The 26,052-nt window shown below is 47.1% G+C and overlaps 1 protein-coding gene across 1 annotated transcript in view; it reads left to right on the forward strand.

Moving 5' to 3' along the window:
• Nucleotides 1-26,052, forward strand: part of LOC144604048 (extracellular serine/threonine protein kinase FAM20C-like) — a 47,879-nt gene that overhangs the window by 19,625 nt on the left and 2,202 nt on the right. The window contains exons 4-9 of the mRNA XM_078418087.1: nt 14,833-14,925; nt 15,027-15,142; nt 16,463-16,643; nt 17,832-17,941; nt 18,734-18,815; nt 24,543-24,602. Of these exons, the coding sequence (XP_078274213.1) occupies nt 14,833-14,925; nt 15,027-15,142; nt 16,463-16,643; nt 17,832-17,941; nt 18,734-18,815; nt 24,543-24,602 (642 nt within the window). The remainder of the gene's footprint in view (nt 1-14,832; nt 14,926-15,026; nt 15,143-16,462; nt 16,644-17,831; nt 17,942-18,733; nt 18,816-24,542; nt 24,603-26,052) is intronic.

The raw sequence follows: 26,052 nt of genomic DNA on the forward strand, positions 1-26,052 counted from the left end.
CATCTATTATCTTTTTCACCGTGCTCTCTTGAAGGAGAGCCATAAAGGGTTATCAACATGCAGCAACAGATCCTGCAACTTAAAATAAGGGGCTGTTAGTCCAAAAGTTCCAAGATATAAATGAGCAAACTTGTGGAGATATCCATGGTGACCTTGATACCGCAGAGCTTCTGTATTAGCACAGGTTATCAGTCAGGAATGGAAGGAATTGAATACCCTATCTGCTGGGAATGTATGCCGGGATAATGCTTACTTCACTGGCTACGTGGACATTTATGTAACTTCTTTCTCAGGCTCAGTGTTTAAAGCCGCTTTTTAGAGGGATATGGGCCAAACGCATGTCAATGGGTAGGGACGAGCAGGATGAAGGGCCTGTTTACATGCCGTGTGACTCAATGACTATAATTAAATAATTATGACTCAATGGCGATTCAATGATAATTTATTGGCACGTATACCGTGCAGTGAAATGCTTTGTTCACCAAAAGTTCAGCGGACAGTCCTATCTACCTGCCAGCAGTCCGTGGCAGCAGTCCGCCCCCCATCCCCCACCGCCGGGTCTCCCTTTGTTCTCAGCCCCCCCCCCCCCGGATGAAGTACACCTCCACAAATCCCATTCTGTGCACAGCAAACCCTCACAATCGTGATAAGACAACACCGTTGGATAAGAAGGGTCTCGACCCGAAACGTCACCTATTCCTTTCCTCCAGAAATACTGCCTGACCCGCTGAGTTGCTCCAGCATTTTGTGTGTGTCTTGGGTGCAAACCAGCATCTGCAGTGCCTTCCTACATCATTGGATCTGTTTTTGTGCATTATGCTGGGGGAGATATTGACCAGGGCTCATAGTAGTAGAGTCACGGAGAGATGCAGCATGGGAGAATTCAAATGAAGGGCCTGTTCCAACATTGTATCTCTAATTAAACCTAAAATAATGTAGCAATAGGTGGTTGATGGTTGGTCTAGACTTGATGGCCTGTAGAATTGGCTTCTGTAAATTGTAAATGGTCCCTCGTGTGTAGGATAGTGCTCGTGTACGAGGTGATCGCTGATCGGCATGGACTCGGAGGGCTGAAGGGCCTGTTTCCACGCTGTATCTCTAAACTAAACTGATATACTTCTAAACGACATAGTCATCATAAATCTCCAGAGATTCACTATCAACAGTGAAAAGAAAGTTCTACGGTGCTTGGTTTTAACTGACCAGTCCCTTGCTTGTAACTGTGCTCCCTTGTCTGAGAACCAGTGTGAAAGGGTGATCGATAGTTGGCGTGGGCCGAATTTATCTCTAAACTAAATTAGCTGTCCCCATGAGGCATTGCCTTTTCTCGATCTGCTTGATGGTGGGGAGCTCAGTATCTGTGAAGGAGTTTCTGCAGCCTTCTTTGTGCTTGAGCGTTTGAATTACCGAACCAGACCGCGATTTAGCCAGTCGAGCCATGAATTTTAGACTTCAGAGATAGTGTGGAGGCAGGCCCTTCGGCCCACCGAGTCCGCACCGACCAGCGATCCCCATGCACGAATTATTATCCGACACACTGGGGACGATTTACTATTTTACCGAAGCCAATTAATCAACAAACCTGTACGTCCTTGGAGTGTGGGAGGGAACTGGAGCACCTGGGGAAAACCCACGTGGTCACGTAGGAGAATGTGCAAACTCTGTACAGACGGCACTACTAGTCAGGATCGAACCCGGGTCTCTGGCGCTGTGAGGTGGCAACGCTACCCCTGCGCCACCCAGATTCTGGAGATGTTTCTCCATCTTGCTCAAAATCTGTCCTTCTGAAATTGCATGCAGCTCACTGAGCAATGGTCTATTTATACTGCATAACCTCAGTGACACACCAGTGTGTTAGTAGGGATGAGGAACGTCAGATATAAAAGAGAGCGTTGTAAGCCAAATGTCGCTGGGTTAAGGTGGCAGGGAGCCAGAGAATTATCAGCAATGCCTCAGAACCATAACGCTAAGATGCTCGCCAAATATTTCCACACCTACATTTAGTGTTGTGGAATCGCTATGGCCCAGGAGGTTGTTCGGCCCATCGAATCTATGCCAGCCCCCTAGTGGAAAAACCAAAAAGCTATCGCGACATAGAGCACAGAAACAGGCTGGAGAACATGGATAGGTGACGTTTTTAGATGGGATAGATACAAAATACTGGAGTGACGCAGTGGATCAGGCAGCATTTCTGGAGAACAGGGATAGGTGACATTTCTGGATGGGATAGATACAAAACTCAGTAACTAGGGCGGCACAGTGGCACAGCGGTAGAGTTGCTGCCTTACAGCGCCAGAGACCCGGATTTGATCCTGACCACAGGTGCTGTCTGTATAAAGTGTTTTAATGTTCTCCCTGTGACTGCGTGGGTTTCCCCCTGGGTGCTCCGGTTTCCTCCCACACTTCAGACGTGCAGGTTTGTAGGTTAATTGACTTCTGTAAATTGTAAATTGTCCCTTGTGTATAGGATAGTGCTGGTGTGCGGGGTGATAGTTGGCTGGCATGGACTTGGTGGGCCGAAGGGCCTGTTTCCATGCTGTATCTTTGAACTAAACTAAACTAAACTCCAAAGATGTGCGGGTTTGTAGATTAATTGACTTCTGCAAAGTGTAAATTGTCCCTTGTGCATAGGATATTGCTGGTGCTGGTGTACGGGATGATTGCTAGTTGGTGTGGACTCGGTGGGCCGAAGGGCACTGTATCTCTAAGCTAAACTAAACTCCTGAGACGAGTGGGTTTGTAGGTTCATCGACATTTGCCCGGTGTAAATTGTTGCTAGTGTGTGGGATAGTGCTCGTGTACGGGGTGATCGCTAGTCGGCACGGACTCGGTGTGCCAATGGGCCTGTTTCCGCGCTGTATCTCTAAAGTCTAAAGTCTGAACTCAGCGGGTCAGGTAGCATCTCTGGAGAAAATGGATAGATGACGTCTCGGGTCGGGTCATCAGATTGACGGAGTGATTTGTGATGGAGTTCAGAAAAGGGGAAACTAAACTAAAGGGGGAATAAGTCTGGGCTTGCAAAGGAAGCACCTGTTCCTCCAGACTCCAAGCGAGCCGAAAAAAATGCTCACTTCACTTCTCCACTGGCCAGGGGATGGCCGTTGCCGTGGCAACCTGGCGTGTGGCTCAAGGCATTTACAGGAAGGATGTGATGGCATGGAGAGGTTTCCAAGAATGTTGCCTGGGATGGAGATCAACACTAACCAGGAGAGAACGTCTGGCCAGCATTGCTTTCTGCCAAACAAGAGATGCTGAGGGGAGATTTACTTTAGTTTAGTTTAGAGATACAGCGTGGAAACAGGTCCCGTGGCCCACCGGGCCCATGCCAACCAGCGATCACCCCATACACTAGTTCTATGCTACTCACTACAGACAATTTACAATTTACCTAGTCCAGTTAACCTACAAACCTGCACATCTTTGTAGTGTGGAAGGTGACCAGAGCACCCGGGGAAAACCCACACACTCACAGGGCGAAGGTACAAACTCCATACAGACAGACTCCAGACGTACAAACTCCATACAGACAGCACCCACAGTCAGGGTCCAACCCTGGTCTCTGGCTCTTTAAGGCAGCAACTCTACTGCTGCACTAATGTGCCGCCCAAATGTTTAAAACTCTAAGAGGCCGAGGCAAGGTGAACGTGCCTGACTAATTTACCTAGTCTGAGATAAAGGGAGCACAGTTTCAAGACAAGGGGATGGTAATTTAACGGGTTCAATCCTGACCTTGGGTGCTGGCTGTACGGAGTTTGTACGTTCCCCCTGTGACTGTGTGGGTTTTCTCTGGGTGCTCCGGTTTCCTCTCACATTCCCAAGATGTGCAGGTTTGCAGGTTAATAGGCTTCTATGAATTGTCCCTGGTGTGTGTGATTACAATCAAGCCGTCCACAGTGTCGATAGTAAATCTCTGGAGAATTATGACGGCTAGATCATTGTCAAGTTTAGTTTAGAGATACAGCGTGGAAGCGGTCACAGGGAAGACATGCAAACTCCACACAGAGAGCCCGAGGTCAGGATCGAACCCAGGTCTCTGGCACCGTGAGGCAGGAGCTCCACTGTGCTGCCCTCAGCATTGCTCTTAGATAAAGCTAGTACTGATACCATGGGCCACCTGGCCATTTTACATTGCACGGTCATGTATTTTACATACAAAGGAAATGTAAACATTCAAAAAGTGACACAGCCACTGTGAGTTTTGGACTTGGTACAGCTTTTACAACTGCACATGTTTTCAATTAGACAACATCTGGTTAAAAAAATTGGATCAAATCCATCAGATCAGTGCAGAACAAAACACTGCTGTCTGTTTCCAAAAACACTAGAAGCAGGTTCAGGCCTGTTGGTGTGGCTCCACATTTAGGCCCAGCTCTCTTGTTCTAGATTTAGGCCCAGTACCCTTGTTCTAGATTTAAGCTCGGTGTTCGTGTTCTAGGTTTAGGCCCGAATGCCCGTGTTCTAGATTTAGGCCCAGGTATCCATGGTCTAGATTTAGGCCCAGTGCCCTTGTTCTAGATTTAGGTCCCATTCCCTAGTTTTAGATTTAGGCCCAATGCCCTTGATCACAATTAGACCCTGTGCCCATTCTCCACATTCAGACCCAATACCCGTGTTCGAGATTTAGGCCCCGTGCCATCACTCCACATTTAGTCCCAACGGTCTTGATCTCGATTTAACCCCAGAGCTCTTGCTCCACATTTAGGCCCCCAACGTCAGAAAAACAAAGGTGTTGATCATCAACTTCACGAAACAGGGTTGAGTTCACATACCGACAGAAGGAAATGCAGATGCCGGTAGACAAAGAAAAAGACACAAAGCGCTGCAGTACCTCAGCGGGTCAGGCAGCATCTCTGGAGAACAACGATAGGTGACGTTTCAGGTTGGGACCCTTCTTCAGACTCTCGTATGCTAAGTACAAATGTAAATCCCCGATCTCCCAACCTACCTCATTGCGCCTCTTGCACTTTTCCTTCCGCTGCATCTGTCGCACTATATCCTGCACTGAGATTTTATTTCCCATTTTGCATGACCTGTTGTAGTCATGCACGGTATGATCTGCCTGGATACCACGTAAAACACCATTTTTCATGGCATCTCGGTACACAATAGTCAACCGATAACAATAAACACAAACCCAAACACTCTGCTCAAAAGTTCATAAGTTCTAGGAGCAGAATTAGGCCATTCAGCCCATCAGATCTACTCCGCCATTCAATCATGGCTGATCTATCTTTCCCACTCAAGTCCTAGCCTGCCCAAACTCCTCTGATAGCTCAGGCCCTCGAGTCCTGGCAACTCTCTTGTAAAACCGTCCATGCACTCTTTCCAGCTTACCTGTTGAGCACTTTTGGGTGTGCGTGAATGGACGGCCAAGGTGCCACTGGCAGACAAACCTACATTTCAATTACAATCAGCTATCCAAGATGCTAATCCCCCTTGATTGAAGGCACAATTTACTGGGCCAAGGTGTTTCTGGGGAGTTCCAAGCGGCTTAACAATGTCCCATTTGAATTTCACAAAACCTATCAGGATGCCAGGCATTTTGCATAATTTAATTGAATTTCTGTGAATAAACGCCTATTATCCTGCACAAGACAATCTGAAGGCACCATTTATCAAGCAGCATGGCTTAATTAAAGTGCTGCAAATTGGTCATAAAGATAACACTTTCGTGATGACACACTTTATTTTCGTTTTTAATGCTTCAACTTTTATTTTCGTATATTTTTTTCTGCAAAGTGTGATTCAAAATAAAATAGCATTTTTATTCACTGAAGAGTTGACAGCTAAGGTCAAAAGTCAAATAATCCAGAGCTCTGAGAACAGCAGATGCCGGTTTACAAAAAAAAACACACACAAAGTGCTGGAGTAACTCAGCGGATCAGGCAGTATCTCTGGAGAACATGGATAGGTGACATTTCGGGTCAGGACCCTTCTTCAGACTGATCAGTTCTGCTCCGATGTCTTATCTAAAAGCCTCTTAAAAGTCACTGTTGTATCTGCCTCCACCACCACCACTGGCAGTGTGTTCCAGGCACCCACCACCCTCTGTGTCAAAAAAACTTTCCACACAGCCTCAAGTAGTCGAGACCTGAGATGCCTGAGATATCAAAACGTATAAGATTATTAAGGGGTTGGACACGTTAGAGGCAGGAAACATGTTCCCAATGTTGGGGGAGTCCAGAACCAGGGGCCACAGTTTAAGAATATGGGGTAGGCCATTTAGAACTGAGATGAGGAAAAACTTTTTCAGTCAGAGAGTTGTGAATCTGTGGAATTCTCTGCCTCAGAAAGCAGAGGAGGCCAATTCTCTGAATGCATTCAAGAGAGAGCTAGATAGAGCTCTTAAGGATAGTGGAGTCAGGCGGTATGGGGAGAAGGCAGGAACAGGGTACTGATTGAGAATGATCAGCCATGATCACATTGAATGGCGGTGCTGGCTCGAAGGGCCGAATGGCCTCCTCCTGCACCTATTGTCTGTGCCACCTATCCATCTTCTCCAGAGATGCAGTCTGACCCGCTGAGTTAGTCCAGCATTTTTGTCTTTTTCTAAGACTTTATTCCTTGGGGTTTAGGAATCTGAGGGGTGATCTGAGGATAAAATCATGAGGGGATAGATAGGGTGAATACACAGTGTTTTTCCCACAGTAGGGGAGTCAACACCAGAGAGCAAAGGTTTAAGGTGAGAGAGGAAAGATTTTATAGGAACCTGAGGGGCATATTTTTCACTCAGAGGGTGGTGGGTACATGGAAAAAGCTGCCAGAGGAAGTAGTTGAGGCAGGTACTATAACAGCATTTAAAAGACACTTGGACAGGTGCATGTGTAGGGCAGCACAGGGCGGCTGCCTTACAGCGCCAGAGACCCGGGTTTCATCCTGACAGTCTCCATCTGTCTGTGTGGAGATTTTTTTTCCTGCGTCACAGACAGAACGTGCAAACTCCCCACAGAGAGCACCCAAGGTCAGGATCGAACCCGTGTCTCTGGAGCTGTGAGGTGGCAGATCCACCAGCTGCATTACTGTGACATCATTTGATCTTGTTTGCAAAGTAGGTGCCCTGGGAGTCCGGTTTTTGTCCTTCTCGTGTACAGTGTTTTCACCACATAGTCACACAGGTGCAAGGTTAGTAACCCGACTGCAGATCTATCACAACCGACTCTCTGGAGCCATGCCCCTGAATGTGCCGATCAGAGACAAGAATCTGATCTGCAATGGACCAAGGGCACAAGTTGGAAGGAGGTTTAGCACGTGAAACTAATAACACATTACATATATAAATAATATATAATTGGAACAAAGTAGGAGAGAGGGAGAGAGGAAAAGAAAGGGAGATGGAGAGAGAGAGAGGAAGAGAGAGAAAAAGAGAGAGAAAAAGAGAGAGAGAGAGAGACAGACAGACAGACAGACAGACAGACAGACAGACAGACAGACAGACAGACAGACAGACAGACAGACAGACAGACAGACAGACAGACAGACAGACAGACAGACAGAGAGTTAGTACTGATATTGTTTAGAGTTGTTTCGAGACACATCATAAAGGAGCATTTTCTTTATGTTTGGAGACACAGAATCACACCCTTCGGCTGACCGAGTCCTCACCGACCTGCGATCACCCGTACACTAGTTCTATCCTACACACTAGGGACATTTGCAGAAGCCAATTAACCTACAAACATGCACGTGCTTGGAATGTGGGTCGAAACAGGAGCACCCAAAGAAAACCGATGCAGCCACGAGGAGAATGTACAAACTCCATACAGACAGCACCCGTAGTCAGGATCGAACCCAGGTCTCTGAAGCTATGAGGCTAAAGTCTAAACAACAAAAAAAGTAATATGTATATTTATATATATATATATATATATATATATAATTTTATTATTACTATTATTGTTTGTATATATATTTATATAAAATAATAATAGTAATAATACAATTATTTTATATTTTTCTATATATATATATATATATATATATATATATATAAAACAAACAATAATAGAGCAAACACAAAACCAATGCCCCCAAGTGTATGTAGTTCAGAGCTTAATTGGAGGTTGTAGTGTTTAATAGCCTGATGGATGCTGTTCCTGAACCTGGACGTTACAGTTTTCAGGCACATAGAAACATAGAAACAGAAACATAGAAAAATAGGTGCAGGAGTAGGCCATTTGGCCCTCGAGCCAGCACTTCCATTCATTATGATCATGGCTGATCATCTAAAATCAGTGCCCTGTTCCTGCTTTTTCCCCATATCCCTTGATTCCTTTAGCCCTCAGAGCTAAATCTAACTCTCTCTTGAAAACATCCAGTGAAATGCCCCCCACTGTCTTTTGTGGCAGAGAATTCCACAGATTCACAACTCTCTGGGTGAAGGTTTTTCCTCATCTCAGTCCAAAATGGCCTACCTCTTATTCTTAAACTGTGAACCCTGGTTCTGAACTCCCCCAACATCGGGAACATTTTTCCTGCATCTAGCCTGTCCAATCCTTTAAGAATGTTATATGTTTCCATAAGATCCCCTCTCATCCTTCTAAATTCCAGTAAATACAAGCCCAGTCGACCCATTCTTTCATCATATTCCCACTATCCTGGGAATTAACCTGGTGAACCTACGTTGCACTCCCCCAATAGCAATAATGTCCTTCCTCAAATTAAGAGACCAAAATTGTACACAATACTCCAGGTGTGGTCTCACCAGGCCCCTGTACAACTGCAGTAGGACCTCCTTGCTCCTAAACTCAAATCCTCTCACAATGAAGGCCAACTTGCCATTAGCTTTCTTCACTGCCTGCTGTATCTGCATGCTTACTTTCAGTGACTGATGTACACCCAGGTCTCGTGACACCATTCAGATAATAATCTGCCTTCCTGTTCTTGCCACCGAAGTGAATAACCTCACATTTATCCACATTATATTGCATCTGCCATGCATCTGCCCACTCACCCAACCTATCCAAGTCATCCTGCAGCCTCATCGCAGCTCACACTGCCACCCAGCTTTGTGTCATCCGCAAACTTGGAGATGTCATATTTAATTCCCTAACCGAAATCGTTAATATGTATTGTAAACAACTGGGGTCCCAGCACCGAGCCTTGCGGCATCCCACCAGTTACTGCCTGCCATTCTGAAAAGGACCGTTAATTCTTACTCTTTGCTTCGTGTCTGCCGAACAGTTCTCTATCCATGCCAATACCCTACCCTCAATACCATGTGCTCTAATTTTGCACACTAATCTCTTGCGTGGGACCTTGTCAAAGGCTTTTTGAAAGTCCAGATACACCACATCCACTGGCTCTCCCTTGTCCATTCTACTTGTTACATCCTCAAAATATTCCAGAAGATTAGTCAAGCATGATTTGCCCTTTATAAATCCATGCTGATTTTGACCGATCCTGTTACTGCTTTCCAAATTAGCTGCTATAACATCTTTATTAATTGACTCAAGCATCTCCCCCACTACCGATGTAAGGCTAACTGGTCTATAATTCACCGTTTTCTCTCACCCTCCTTTCTTAAAAAGTGGAGTTATATTGGCTACCCTCCAGTCCACAGGTACTGATCCAGAGTCGAGAGAACATTGGAAAATGATCACCAATGCATCCACGATTTCTAGGGCCACCTCCTTGAGTACTCTGGGATGCAGACCATCAGGCCCTGGGGATTTATCTGCCTTCAGTCCCAATAGTTTACCTAACACCATTTCCTGACTAATGTGGTTTCCTTTCAGTTCCTCCCTACCACTAGATCCTCGGTCCCCTAGTATTCGAGGGAGATTGTTTGTGTCTTGATCGCATTGAATGGCGGTGCTGGCTCAAAGGGCTGAATGGCCTACTCCTGCACCTATTGTCTATTGTCTATTGTCTATTGTCTTCCTTAGTGAAGATAGAACGAAAGTATTAATTTAACTGGTCTGCCATTTCTTTGTTTCCCATTATTAATTCACCTGTCTCTGATTGTAAGGGACCTACATTGGTCTTCACTAATCTTTTCCTTGTTACATATCTAAAGAAGCTTAAACAGTCAGTTTTTACATTCCCCGCACGATTTCTTTCATGCTCATTTTTTCCCCTCTCAATAAACCCCTTTGTCCTCTTTTGTTGAGTTCTAGATTTCTCCCAGTTCTCCAGTTTGCAGCTGCCTCTGGCCAATTTATATGCCTTTTCCTTGGATTTAACACTATCCTTGATTTTCCTCGTTAGCCACGGTTGAGCTGCCTTCCCCGTTTTATTTTGTCACCAGACAGACAGAGATGAGTAGTTTTTGGAGTTCATCCATGCGGTCTTTAAATCTTTGCCATTGTATCGCCCTTTAAGTATAATTTGTCAGTCTATCCTAGCCAATTCCCATCTCATTCTTTCAAAGTCTCCTTTCTTTACGTTCAGGACCCTAGTCTCTGAATTAACCCTGTCACTCCACAACCCAATGCAGAATTCCACCATATTATGGTCACTGTTGCCCAAGGGGCTTTGCACAACAAGATCGCTAACTAAACCTTCCTCATTACACAATATCCAGTCTAGGATGGCCTGTCCTCTAGTCGGTTCTTCTACATATTGGTTTAAAAAACAATCCCATATACATTCCAGGAAAACCCTCCTCCTCAGCGCTGCTACCAATGTGGTTGGCCCAATCTATACGTAGATCTATACGTAGCTCCTGCATCTTATTCCTGAAGGCATGGGTGAAATGCGAGCGTGGCCAGGGTGTGTGGGTCTCTGACGATGCTGGCTGGGTAGAGTCACAGTCATACAGAGGTGCCGACTCTACCAGCTGAGCCTGTGCCCTCGGCCACAGTGAGACCCCACGGCACAATGGCAAAGACCGAGAGAGGTGTCCATCCCCACGACCCGCACCGCTGAGCCAAGACATGAGGGACATGAGGCCAAATCCATGTCACGGTCTCTAATTGGCACGCGCGTTAATAAGTGCTGAGATGGACGGTGAAGGTCCTGTGGGATCAGTGTGCGGTGAAAATAACTGTGGTTGTACTTTGTAACGAGTGCGGGGAACGTTGGGAACACGAGGACAGACTATTCCAGTGTTATCAGCTGCCTGGTACACAAACAGTTTGACTTTAATTTCCCAATCATGCCCTCCTGCTTAAAAACGAGAGGCAGCTAAAAACACCCATTGGCAGACACAAAGTGTCTTCCACAGAGTCGTACAGCGTGGAGAAGAAAGTGTAGGGGAGAGATTAACTGTCTGACTGAATGGTGCCAGAACAACAATCTTGCTCTCAACATCAGGACGACCATGGAGCTGATTGTTGACTTTAGAGTCATAAAGTCATACAGCGTGTTAACAGGCCCTTCGGCCCAGCTTGCCCATGCCGACCAACATGCTCCATCTACACCAGCCTGCGTTTGGCCCATCTATATACTAAAACTCTCGTTTGTTTGTTTGGTTGTTCCTGAACTACAGCCAAAAAGATACATGATAGCGCGACAATTGTAGGCCCACCTCACTCACCGTCGCCCTTTGGTGCTAATGGAAGGAGTTTCATTGAAATCGGTGTTATATTTTTAGTTATTCACGTTTTAAAGTTTAAATCTATTTCCTAGGGAGGGAGGGGTGGAGGGAGGGAGGGAGGGAGGAAAAGGGGGGGGTTGAGGGGGATGGAGTGGAGGGGGAGGGGGAGTGTGGCAGGGGGAGGGGAGGGGGATGGAGGGGGAAGGGAGGGAGGATAAGTGGGGTTGAGGGGGGTGGAGTGGGGAGGGGGGGTGGAGGAGGGGGAGGGGAGGGCAGGAGGGGAGGGGGAGAGGGGGGAGAGGGGGAGGGGGGGAGGAGAGGGTGCTGCACCAATGCAGGGGAGGTTTGGGCTCAACTTGGTCTATATCCCACTAAATCTGTCCTATCCATGTACCTGTTTAAATGTGTCTTAAATGTTACGATAGTACCTGCCTTAACTACCTCCTCTGGCAGCTCATTCCATGCACCCACCACCCTGTGTGTAAAAAAGTGGCCCCTCACCATTCCCCCATCACCTTAATCCTACGTCCTCTGGTTCTCGATTCCCCAACTCTGGGCAGGAGACTCTGTGCATTTATCCGATCTATTCCTCTCATGATTTTGTACACACACCCACATACAAACACGCACAAAAACACACAAGAACACACACACACACACACACACACACACACACCTAAGATAGGCACAAAGTGCTGGAGTAACTCAGCAGGTCAGGCAGCATTTCTGGAGAAAAAGGATAGGTGATGTTTCGGGTCGGGACCCTTCTTCAGAACTGACCCGAAAAGTCACCCATCTTTTTTCTCCATAGATGTTGTCTGACCCGCTGAGTTACTCCAGCACTTTGTGTCTATCTTTGGTATATACCAGCATCTGCAGTTCCTTTCTACGCATGCACATACACACACACACAGACTCATTCACAAAGAGACATACAGATGGTCATATGTAGTTGCACACACATACACATACACACACGCACAGACTTGAACATAGACACACACATACAGAGACGCATGTGTATACACACACAAGAAGAAGATACACATGTATTTGTTGCTGGGTCTCAACCCAAAACATCGACAGATGCTGCTCGACCCACTGTTCCCCCAACTGGGTGTGTTTTATGCACATATCTATCTCACTCTCTCTCACACACACGCACTCACATACACACACTCACACACAAACAACTCACACACAGACAGACACAAACAACTCACACATCCAACTCACACTCATACACACAAAAATTCACACTCACACATACACAGACACGCGTGCACAGGCATGAAGCGACAACACCATCCACCCAGCCACTTCCAGCTCTGCGGTGCTTGTGAACAAGGCAGACTGACCCGGTACAATATACTCAATCAGACTGCTCACCTCCTCCCCTCTCCCCAGGACCACTCCCTTGCCTGACTCAACAGCACCGCCTGGTGGCTGGCCAATTCCCCTGGAGACGGGCAGATCTCATTATAACCACACTGACCCCAAATCCTGGCTTGGTTGAAATCTGCTCAGTCAGCACATTCCTGCCTGGTGTCTCTAACCACCCACACAGAACATTCACAGGCAGTTGCTAGATGGTAGCTTCTGAAGTCATTTCAGCCTCCTATTCCAATTTAAGAAAGAAAACCTTGCATTTATAGCACGTCCTTCGGTGACTCAGCCTGCCCTGGTCCTTCACAGTGGCACAGTGGCGTAGCGGTAGAACTGCTGCCTTACAGCACTAGAGACCCGGGTTCGATCCTGACCTCGGGTGCTGTCTGTATGGAGTTTGTACGTTTTCCCCGCGACTGGGTGAGTTTTCTCTGGGTGCTCCGGTTTCCTCCCACACTCCAAAGATATGCAGGTTTGTAAGTTAATTAGCTTAGGTATAAATTGTAAATCGTCCCTAATGTGTGGGATAGTGCGGTGTATGCGGTGACCGCTGATCGGCCTGGACTCGGTGGGCCGAAAGGTCTGTTTTAGCACTGTATCTCTAAGGTCCAAAGTCCAAAGCTCACAAGTACTTTCTACTGTATTTACTGTTATAACATTAGAGCCAGTTTGTGAAAAGCAAGCTGATACAAGTGGCACTGAGGGTGCTGCTAGGTTAGTGATATTGATTAAAAGGTGATTATTGATGGGCACAAAAGGTCAATAAAGTCAACAATCAACTCCTTAGTCTTGCCAATGTTTGGAGCAAGAATATTATTCTGGGACCATTCAAGCAGACAGTCAATCTCCCTCCTGCAGGCAGCTGAACCATCCTCCCAGCAGCTAGAGGGCACTCCTGAGCTACTATCTACCTCATTGGAGACCCTCGAACTATCTTTGATCGGACTTTACTGGACTTTATCTTGTACGAAACATTGTTCACGTTATTCTCTTTATCATGTATCTGTACACTGTGGATGGTTCAATTGTAACCATGTGTTGCCTTTCTGCTGACTGGTTAACACGCAACAAAAGCTTTTCACTGTACCTCGGTACACATGTCAATAAACTAAATTCATGCACTCTTCTTCCAAAAATATATACAAACCAAAAACTCTTCCGACATGCTCAGCAGCTATACATACAATCATTAGCGGTGTATTTGGTAGTGTTCACTACCATTATACCCGCCACCCTTGCCACTCATGTGGCCCCCTGGTGTGAAGTCCCTTCCCCTGTATGAGGGGCGTCTCCACCACACTCTGCCCCCCAGTGTCCAGCAGCGGAAGGACCCTAGACGGTGGTCCTCCCCCACACAGCCTTGGCGTTGGCTGCACCGAGCTTCAGTGCGTCCCTCAGCACGTACTCCTGCAGTCTGCAGCGGGCCGGTCGGCAACGTTCCCCGATGGGCATCTCGCTCCGCTGGGAGATCAATGAGGTTCGGGCCGACCGAAGAGCGTCTTTCACCGAGTTGTTGACCTTCCAGCGGCACTTGATGCCCATCTCCGAATGTGTGGCTGGGAGCAGCTCGTAAATCCTCTGTTATGGGGCTGTTCGGGACAAATGGTGACAAGGACCCTTAAATCATTCCCCCGACTCTCTTTGTAAATCCACATTCTGACACATCATTACTGGTTATCCATCCAAGTAGTATCAGCGGGAGAAATCCCTCTGCTCTTTGTCAGAGAAGCACGTGGATAGAGCCTTGGGTCTAGGTGGAGGTCTAGGTTTATTATTGTAACGTGCACCGAGTCGAGGTACAGTGAAAGGCTTTATTTTGTATCTATCAGATCAGATCAGATAATACTGTAAAGAAAAGGTTCGTTTTGCTTGCTAGCCAATTAGATCAGATAATATTATACATAAAGGTGTACAAATCAAACAATAGACCGTGCACAGCCACATTGATGTCGATTATTTGTCATTTCCAGACAAACCAGGGAACAGGAAACTCCGCCAGACTTCTTCTACTTCTCCGACTATGAGCGGCACAACTCAGAGATTGCTGCCTTCCACCTGGACAGGTAAGGCCACTGGGCAAGAGGAGGGGACTGCGTGGAAGAGCGCTCCCGTTTCCTGCGTTTGACCTGGCGGCTCACCAACGGAGAACTCTTTCTCTTCCCAGGATCCTGGATTTCCGACGGGTGCCCCCGGTGGCCGGGAGACTGGTCAACATGACGAGGGAAATCCGGGACGTCACGCACGACAAGAAGCTCTGGAGGACCTTCTTCATCTCTCCAGGTGGGCCAGTGGGTTTGGTGGAGAACCCCCTCCAATCTCACCACCCCCACCCCCCCTCCGCTCCTGCCCTGGGCTCTGATAACGGTCTTGCTCCACCACCACGGCAGTGGGCAGTGGGCAGTTGTTAGTGCCAGGTGAGGGCAAGGGAATTAGACCTGTTTAGACCTACAACATGGAGGCAGGACCACCATCTCCACGCCGACCACCGATCGATCACCCGCTCGCACCAGTCCTATGTTATCCTACTTTCTCATCCACTCCCTCCCTACACAAGAGGAGCAATTTAGAGGCCCACTGAGGGGTAGAGTCGCTGCCTTACAGCACCAGAAATCCAGGTTTGATCCTGACTATGGCTGCCACAAAAAGCTGGAGTAACTCAGCGGGTCAGGCAGCATCTCAGGGGAGAAGGAATGGGTGACGATCGGGTCGAGACCCTTCTTCAGACTGATGTCAGGGGAGGAGGCGGGACAAAGGAAGGATGTAGTTGGAGACAGGAAGACAGTGGGAGAACTGGGATGGGGGGGGAGGAGAAGAGAGGGACAGAGGAACTATCTAAAGTTAGAGAAGTCAATGTTAACTGACTGTGGGTGCTGTCTGCACGGAATCTGCATTTTCTCCCTCTGACCACGTGGGTTTTCTCCGGGTGCTCCGGTTTCCTCCATCATTCCAAAGACGTGCAGGTTTGTAGGTTAATTGGCTTCTGAGAATTGTTCCCAATGTGTAGGATAGAGCTTATGTGAACAGGTGACGGTTGGGCGGCTTGGACTCGATGGGCCGAAGAGCCTGTTTCCACACTGTATCACTAAAACTAAAACCAAAACTCATGCTTTGGCTCCAAGACCTACCTTTAGACTTTAGACTTTCGAGATACAGCGCGGAAACAGGCCCTTTGGCCCACCATGTCCGCGCCGACCAGCGATCACCGCACGCACTAACCTACAAACACTTGGGACAATTTTACAACTTATCAAAGCCAATCAACCTAGAAACCTGCACGTCGTTGGAGTGCTGGAGGAAACTGGGGCCCCCACAGTAAACCAAAGAGGTCGCAGGGAGAACGTACAAACTCTGTACAGACGGGGTCTCTAACGCTGTGAGGCAATAACTCTTTTGCTGCGCCACCGTGCCACCCTGATACCATCCCCCATGCTAGTTGCCAAACCCAGTGACGTGTTCCCCCAACTCAACACACACACAGACGTTCATTCACGCCAAGTGTACTGATTACCCGGCTGACTGTCACCCTTTCTCCGTCTCTCTCCTCCTCCCTCTATCCCCTCACCCTCTCCCCTCCCCCCTCCCCCTCCTCTCCCCGAGCAGCCAACAACATTTGCTTCTACGGGGAGTGTTCGTACTACTGCTCCACCGAGCACGCGCTGTGCGGGAAGCCGGATAAGATCGAGGGCTCTCTGGCCGCCTTCCTCCCGGACCTGGCTCTGGCCAGGCGGAAAACCTGGAGGAACCCCTGGCGACGTTCCTACCACAAGCGCAAGCGAGCAGAGTAAGTCTGGGGGTCGGGGACACCTTGTGTTCACTCTGGGCATCTTTCAAAGGGGTTAAACTGGGACACACCATCAAGACACATGAACAGGCCTGGAGTGGAGGGGAATAGGCCAGGGATGGACCTGCAGATAGGATTAGTCTTATTCATCATCGCAGTCAGCTCCGACATCATTCAGTGGTTCAGTGGTTTGAATTTGGGTTTAGTTCATTGTCACGTGTACCGAGGTACAGTGAAAAACTTTTATAACGTGCTATCCAGTCAGCGGAAAGACTCTACGTGATTACAATCGAGCCGTCCACAGTGTATAGATACAGGTTAAAGGGAATAACGTGAATAATGTTTAATGCTAAATAAATGCAAAGATAGTCCGAGGGTCTCCAGAGAGGTAGATGGTAGCTCAGGACCGCTCTCTAGTTGGTGATAGGATGGTTCAGTTGCCTGATAACAGCTGGGAAGAAACTGTTCCTGAATCTGGAGGTGTGCGTCTTCACACTTCTGTAGCTCTTGCCCAATGGGAGAGGGGTGAAGGGGGAGTGACCGGGGTGAGACTGGTCCTTGATTGTGCTGCTGGCCTTGCCGAGGCAGCGTGAGGTATAGATGGAGTCCATGGAAATGAGGCTGGTTTGTGCGAGGAATGACAAGGTTAATTTGTTCGGACTTTATTGGAATTTATCTTGCACAAAACGTTATTCCCTTTATCGTGTTTCTGTACATTGTGGACAAGTTGACTGTAATTATGTATATGTTTTCGCTGACTGGATAGTAAACAAGATTTTTTTTTTTTACTGTATCTTGTAACAATTTAGACTTTAGATTTTAGAGATACAGTGCAGAAACAGGCCCTTCGGCCCACCGAGTCCGCACGGCCCTGTAATCACCCCGTACAATAGCACTCTCCTACACACTAGGAACAGTTTACAAGTTAGAGACGCCGATTAACAGACAAACCTGTATGTCTTTGGAACGTGGAATGAACTGAAGCTCTTGCAGGAGACTCACGTGGTCACAGGGAGATCGTACAGACTCCATACAGACAGCATCTGTGGTCAGGATTGAACCCGGGTCCCTGTGAGGGCGCTGTGAGGCAGCAGCTCTACCGCTGAGCCACTGTGCAGCACAAATGGTTAACTAAACTAAAGGTGTGGACGTCGCTATCACTGACGGGTTTCTGTTCCCTCTGGGCAGGTGGGAGATGGACCCTGACTACTGTGAGGAGGTGAAGCAGACGGCTCCATACAACTCCGGCACACGGCTCCTCGACCTCATCGACATGACCGTCTTTGACTTCCTCATGGGTAAGCACAGCTCTCTGGCTCGTGTGGCGTGGTACAGCAGGGGAGCTGGCCTTTCGGCCCACCGCATCAGTTCATAAGTCACCGGCGCAGAGTTAGGCCATCCGGCCCATCGAGTCTACCCCACCATTCAATCCTTAAACTTTACGCCTTTAGAGATCCAGCACAGGAACAGGCCCTGTGGCCCACCAGGTTCGTACTGACCAGCGATCATCGCTGTACACTAGCACTATCCTACACAGTAGGGACAATTTACAATTTTTACTCAGCCAATTGACCTGACAAACCCGTACGTCCTTGGTGTGTGGGAGGAAACCAGATCACCCGAGGAAAACATAAACAGTCACAGGCAGAATGTACAAATCCCGTACAGACTGCACTGATAGTCAGGATTGAACCCGGCTCTCTGGCGCTGTGAGGCAGCTTCTCTATCACTGTGCCACTGTGATCTATCTTTCCCTCTCAACCCCATTTTCCTGCCTTCTCCCCATAACCTCTGGCACTCTTACTAATCAAGAATCTGTCAATCTCCACTTTAAAAACATCCAAATGATTTGGCCATCACAGCCGTCTGTGGCAATGAATTCCATACATTCACCATCCTCTGGCTAGACATTCCTCCTCGTCTCCTTTCTAAAGGTGCGTTGGCTGAGTAAACACACACACACACAGACACGCACACACGCACGCACACACGCACGCACACACGCACACACACACACACACGCACACGACCACGAGTGGGTGGAGGGAGAACACATCATCACTGACTGCTTCCCTGCTGCCCCTCTGCAGGTAACATGGACCGGCACCATTACGAAACCTTTGAGAAGTTTGGAAACGATTCGTTTATTATTCATCTGGACAACGGAAGAGGGTAAGGAGCAAGAATACGACGTGTGTTATATATCTGTACTGTCTCCCGATTGGAGGAGTAAGAGAGCCTGTGTTTGTATATGTATGGTGCATGTGCGAGCGCAAGTATGTATGTGTGTTTGTGTGTGTATATGTTGTGCGTGCTTATGTTGATATGTGTGTGTAGTGCAAGAGAATGTGTGTGCGTCCATGCATGTGTGGATATATGCATGTATGTGTTGTGCGTGCATGTGCACGTGTGTGTATGTGTCTGTTGTGCGTGCATGCATGTGTGTTGTGCGTGCGTATGTGCATATGTGTGTGGGTCTATGTGCATGTGTCAGCATGTTTGTGTGTGCTTGTCTGTTCGTGTGTATGTGTGTGCATATGTGCTTGTGTGTTTGTATGTGTTCAAGCATGTGTATGATGTGTGAATATATCTGAACATGTAGTTTGTGTGGCTGTGCCTGAGTGTAAACATACATGTAAACGCGTGTGTTTATCTGTGGGTGAACATATGTGTTGGTACTGGTTTATTATTGTCACGTGGATCAAGATACGGTGAAAAGCCTTTGTTTGTGTTCTACCCAATTAAATCAGATCATACTATGCATGGGTACAACCAAGCCATAGACAAGTATAACAGCTAGTGCAAGAGAAATATACCAGTGTGCTGACTAAGCTTTGCAGCATTATAGTGTAACAGTTCAAGAGAAAAGTTCCAAAGTCCACAATGAGGTAGGTTGGAAGATCGGGACGACACCCTCACTTACGGGAGCACCATTCAGTAGTCTGATAACAAAGTGGAAGAAGCTGTTCCTGAGTCTGGTGGTGCGTGCTTTCAAGCTTCTGTATCTTCTTCCAGACGGGAGAAGAGAGAAGGCCAGGGTGAGAAAGGCCTCAGATTATGTTGGCTGCTTTCTCATGATGGTGTGGTGTATGTTGATTTGATGGTGGGATGAAGAAGGGTCCTGACATTGTCGCCCATCCATGTTCTCCAGAGATGCTGCCTGAACCTGCTGAGTTACTCCAGCACTCTGTGCCACTTTGGTAGGATGTCTGGTCTATGTGATGGACTGCGTGATCTGCAACTCCGGCGGACCTTAGTTTAGTTTAGAGATACAGCGCGGAAACAGGCCCTTCGGCCCACTGAGTCCTTGCCGACCAGCGATCACCCCCTACCGTGCACTAACACTATCCAACACACTAGGGACAAATTACATTAGTAATGAAGCCAATTAACCTACAAACCTGCACATCTTTGGAATGTGGGAGAAAACTGGAGCACCTGGGGAAAACCTACCTGGCCACAGGGAGAACGTACAAACTTCGTACAGACAGCACCCGTGGTTAGGATCGAACCCAGGCCTCTGGTGCTGTAAGGCAGCAATTCAACTGCTGCGCCACCGTGCCGCCCTTGTTAAAGCTGTTCCCAGACCAAGCTGTGATGCAAACCGATGTGTGCTTGTTTGCCTGTAAACACACATGTATAATCACACATGGACATACATTAAGATGTAGTGCATGTTTTTCTTTGTTGTCTCTTGAAAAATATATCACCCAACTATTATGAGTTAACAACAGAAAGCAGACATTTTACACTGAATAACAAAGTCACAAGTCAACGTGATGACACAATCCACAATCTGCCCTTTGACTCACTGCACTGACCCACTTCTCCTTCCAAAACAGCAGCAAGGCCTTACAAACCCAGAGCTATCTTCATCAGTAAAATTATAGCATGGCTTAACCGTTTACAAAAGAACACAAAGTGCTGAGGTAACTCAGCGGGACAGGCAGCATCTCTGGGGACAAGGATGGGCGACATTTCAGGTCAGGACCCTGAGAATCAAGAAGGGTCCTGACCCGAAATGCCACCTATCCACATGGAGACGGAACTGCAGATGCTAATTAGTACACAAAAGGGCACAAAGTGCTGGAGTAACTCATTGGGTCAGGCAGCATCTCTGGAGGACAAGGACAGGTGACGTTTCAAACTCACTCTTGTCAGTCTGAAGAAGTGTCCCGACCCGAAATGTCACCTTTCCATGTTCTACAGCGATGCTGCCTGACCTGCTGAGTTACTCCAGCACTTTGTGTCCTTTTGTGCAAACCAGCATCTGCAGTTCCTTGTTTCTACATTTTAACTGTTTACAATATGCAATTACGTCATTAAATAATTACAAAGATATAAGTGCAGTTATAAATGAAACCTTGCATAACTTCACAGCCTTTTAGGGATCCATTGGCAAAAATGTTCACGAGAAGATGTCATTAATATTTCTGAAGTGCCTGCGTTGATTGTTGATTGCAGCAGTTTACCACTTATAGACGTCTCGCGCATCTGGTCTATAATTGTGGCATTAGCATCATTCCTCCCCATTTCTGTAAACCTGTTATATTCTCTCATTCTCCATCTTCTTAATGCCACGTGTTTGCAATGAGGTTTACATAAACCTTGATATAAGCGATCTGTAAGTAGTTGGTGTTTGAGTTTAGGTTATTGTCACGTGTACATGAGATACAGTGAAAAGCTTTTGTTGCGTGCTACCCAGTCAGCAGAAAGACAATACATGATTACAATCGAGCCATCCACAAGGTACTGCTACATGATAAAGGGAATTACGTGAATAACGTTTAATGCAAGATAAAGTCCATTAAAGTCCGATTAAAGATAGTCCGATGGTCTCCAATGAAGTAGATGGTAGCTCAGGACTGCTCTCTAGTTGTTGGTAGGATGGTTCAGTTGCCTGATAACAGCTGAGTAGAAACTGTCCCTGAATCTGGAGGCGTGGAGGTTTCACACCTCTGCACCTCGTGCCTGATGGGAGAGGGGAGAAGAGGGAGTGACCGGGTTGAGATGGGTCCTTGATTATGCTGCTGGCCTTGCCGAGGCAGAGTGAAGTGTAGGTGGAGTCAATGGGAGGGAGGTTGGTTTGTGTGATGGTCTGGGCTACGTCCACAATTCTCTGCAATTTCTTGCGATCTTGGATGAAGCTGTTGCCAAACCATGTTGTGATGCATCCCGATAAAATGCTCTCTATGGCGCATCTGTAGATAAATGCTGTCTACAGTGCATGTGATTGATAAGTAGAACACATGCTGTTACACATTGCATTTGCACAGCACGAGATATCGGGAACTCAGTGATAAGAACACCCGCATTACTAACTGCATATATATTGAGACATCATTATCAGATATCGAGAGCTCAGATGTAGAAATATCAGGGAGTAAGAACTCAGTGATGAGAACTGTCCATGTACCTGTGCAAATATATTTTACTGTTGTCATAGGAACTGCCTCAATTAGCTCCTTTAGCAGCTCTTTCCATATACCCACCACCGTTTATGTGTAAAAGTTGCCTCTCAGGTTCTTACAACACCTTTCCCCCCCCCTCACCTTAAACCCATGTTCTCTGGTTCTTGATTCCCCTACTGTGGGTAAAAGGCTCTGTGCACACTATAAAATTGTCCTCAGGACAGTGCTAGTGTACGGGGTGATCGCTGGTCGGCACAGACCTGGTGGGCCGAAGGACCTGTTTCCTCACTGTACCTCTAAAGTCTAAACAGCAGTATCAGATACATCAATGTACCAAGGTTATGCCAGGTGGTTTATTCAGTCACTTGCTTCTCTCTACACTGCCTGTACTTTTCAGTGTGTTTGTGAGGGCTGATAGAAATCATTGTTTGAAATTCTTATCCAAATGGTTTGGACTTAGTCACTGTTTACCCGAGAACAAGTCTGCAAAACTAGATCAAAGGTGAATGCATTCTGAACCAAGTCCTGCCAGGTCTTGTTCATTAACCAGAGTCGGCTGCATTATTGACTGGGGGGAGAAAGACATTTGTTGGAAATTTTCTTCAAGGAATGTTTTTTTAAATTCCTGTTGTGAAGGAAACTCAGTCTGAAGGTCATGAAGTCAGAGAAAGCATCGTATCAGGATGCATCACAACCTGGTTTAGGAACAGCTTCATCCAAGACCACAAGAAATTGCAGAGTCGTGGACATAGCCCAGACCATCACGCAAACCAACCTCCCTTCCATTGACTCCATCTACATTTCACGCTGCCTTGGCAAGGCCACCAGCATAATCAAGAACGAGTCTCACTCCCTCTCCTCCCATCTCTCATCAGGTACAAAAGTCTGAAAATGGACACTTCCAGATTTAAGGACAGTTTCTTCCCAACTGTTATCAGGCAACTGAACCATCCTACCACCAACTAGAGAGCGGTCCTGACCTACCATCTACCTCATTGGAGACCTTGGAACTATATTCAATCGGACTTTCTCGGACCTCAATGTTATATCTCTCTGTAAATTGTCCCTCGTGTGTAGGATAGAACTAGTGCGAATGGGTGATCGCTGGTCAGCGCAGACTCAGTGGGCCCAAGGGCCGGTTTCCACACTGTATCTCTAAACTAAACTAAGCTAAATGATTTGAAACCAAACAACATTGTTTGCGATCTTTCCATCCTGAGGGAACTTAGCAGAATGATCATGGAGAAGATGTTTCATCTTGAGGGAGAATCATTAACCAGGGATCACTGTTTAAAGCTAAAAGACACACTTCAGACAGAAATTATTTCACAAAATGCTGGAGTAACTCAGCAGGTCAGGCAGCATCTCAGGAGAGAAGGAATGGGTGACGTTTCGGGTCGAGACCCTTCTTCAGTCTGAAGAAAGGTCTCGACCCGACCCGAAACAGCACCCATTCCTTTTCTCCTGAAATGCTGCCTGACCTGCTGAGTTACTCCAGCATTTTGTGAAATAAATACCTTCAATTTGTACCAGCATCTGCAGTTATTTTCTTACTCAAGTCAAGTTTATTTGTCACATACACATACACGATGTGCAGTGAAATGAAAGTGGCAATGCCTGCGGATTGTGCACAAAAAAGAATTACAGTTACAGCATATAAATAAAGTTAATAAGTTACTATAGTGTAGACAAACATTTAGTCTCTGGAATTATAAAAGCTGACAGTCCTGATGGCCTCAGACAGAAATTAGGTCATTTCTTTCTCTTAAGGGTGATGTTCCTTTGGAATTCTCTGTTGACCCTCATAACTCCCTGCCCAATCTCTTGTGACCTCTGTAAACCCCTGGCCTGTGACCCCCTGTGATTATTGTAGGATTAGTGTAACAGGGTGATTGATGGTCGGTAAACTAAACTAAACTGAAATGTGTAGGAAGGAACTGCAGATGCTGCTTTAAACCGCAGATAGACACAAAGTGCTGGAGAAACTCAGCAGGTCAGGTAGCATCTCTGGAGAAAAGGAATAGGTTGTGTTTTGGGTGGAGATCCTTCTTCAGGTTGAGAATCAGGGGAAAGGGGAACGAGAGATATAGACGGTGACTGAGAGATGTGGAGCAAAGGAATGAAAGATATGCAAAAAGCAACGATGATCAAGGGAAGGTGGAGCCCACAATGGTCCATTGTTGGTTGTGGGCTAGGTGATAACGATGATACATTGACATTGAAACTCAACAGGATGACAGTGAATCTTGTGCGATGCCTAGGGTGGGGGACGGATGGAGGGAGAGGGAATGCAAAGGTTACTTGTAGTTAGAGAAACCAAGTCCGATAAAGTCCAAAGTCAGTCAGGAAAAGCAGCACGTCCAAGAATGAGGTTGGATGGAAAGAGGTATGCTTGTTTCTAGATCCATGTGTAGGCCACAGTGCTCTTGCTTGCTGCCTGGAACCATGAAAGGTTCTTCCTAACATCTTTTCTTTGTCCTGTCCACAGGTTTGGTAAACATTCTCACGATGAGCTTTCCATTCTGGTGCCATTGAGTCAGTGTTGTCGGTGAGTACCGAGGGTGTGAGTGTTTTCCCATTGCGTCGTAATGGGGGCCATTCGGCCCACCGAATCTCTGCCTGCCCTCCCGTGCAAAGCCATCAATGCCAACCCATTGCCCTATAATTTGTTCCCTTCCGTGTACCCACCAGCAACCCGCACTGATTCCCCCAGGGCCAACACAGCAGAGCCGTGCAAAGCGTGGAGTTATTCACCACCCATAACCCAGAGGACAAATCTTACGATGTTTCACATAATATCAATGCGATCCCCACGAGGAGCTACCTGGGGTGCCACTATCAGTGGCACTGCTGGTGGAGCTGCTGCCTCACGGTGCCAGAAACCCCGGTTCGATCCTGACCTCACATCCACTCCCCGCACACTAGGGGCAATGTACAGAGGGGCAATTAACCTGTAAACCCGCAGGCCTTCGGGATGTGAGAGGAAACTGGAGCACCCGGAGGGTGTGTTCGGTCGAGGAGCCGGTTTAGGAGTGTGTGCACAGCGGGAGGTGTGCAGATGGGACATAGGACAGTACAGCACAGGAACAGACCCCCCCCCAGCCCACAGTGACGATCGCTGGTGGTATAATGTCAACCTATAAACAATCACATCGATGTGCAGCGATTTAAACTCTGGACTGGTAATGGAGTGTGATCAGAACACATTAACCGAGTGAAGCCCTTTGCTTTGCTCCACAATGTTAAGAAGAGAACTTTGTTTTTTAGTTTAGTTTAATTTAGTTTAGAGATACAGCATGGAAACAACCCCTTCAGCCCATTGGGCCCACGACGACCATTGATCACCCGGTCACACTAGTTCGACGGTATCCCACTTGCTCATACACTCCATACACACCAGGGTCATTTTTACGGAGGCCAATTAACCTACAACCCCGCAAGTCGTTAGGATGCGGGAGGAGGCCGGAGCACCCGGAGGAAACCTACGCGGTAATGGGGAGAAGGTGCAAACTCCACATAGACAGCACCCGAGGTCAGGATGGAACTCTGGCGCTGTAAGGCAGCAGCTCTCTCAGCTGTGCCATTGTGGTGCCCATCCTCAACTGGAAATACAGTCTCCTCAAACAAAAGAGCAGAGTTCTTTAGAACATAGAATATGGTACATAGTACATGGAACATAGAACAAAGAACATAGAACACAGCAGATAGAACATGGAATATGGAACATACTACATAGAACATGGAACATAATACATAGAACTTGGAACAGAGAACAAAGAATATAGAACAGAACATAGAACATGAACATTGAACATGGATGTACAGCACAAGAACAGGCCCTTCAGCCCACAATATATATGCTGAACACGATCATGAATTAAACTAATCTCCTCTTCCTGCACGTGATTCACTTCCCTCCATTCACTGCCAAACACTAAACATTATTCCCTTTATCCTGTATCTGTATACTGTGGGGGCTTGATTGTACTCACGTACAG

The sequence above is a fragment of the Rhinoraja longicauda genome, chromosome 21 (assembly GCF_053455715.1).
Source record: "Rhinoraja longicauda isolate Sanriku21f chromosome 21, sRhiLon1.1, whole genome shotgun sequence".
NCBI lineage: Eukaryota > Metazoa > Chordata > Chondrichthyes > Rajiformes > Arhynchobatidae > Rhinoraja > Rhinoraja longicauda.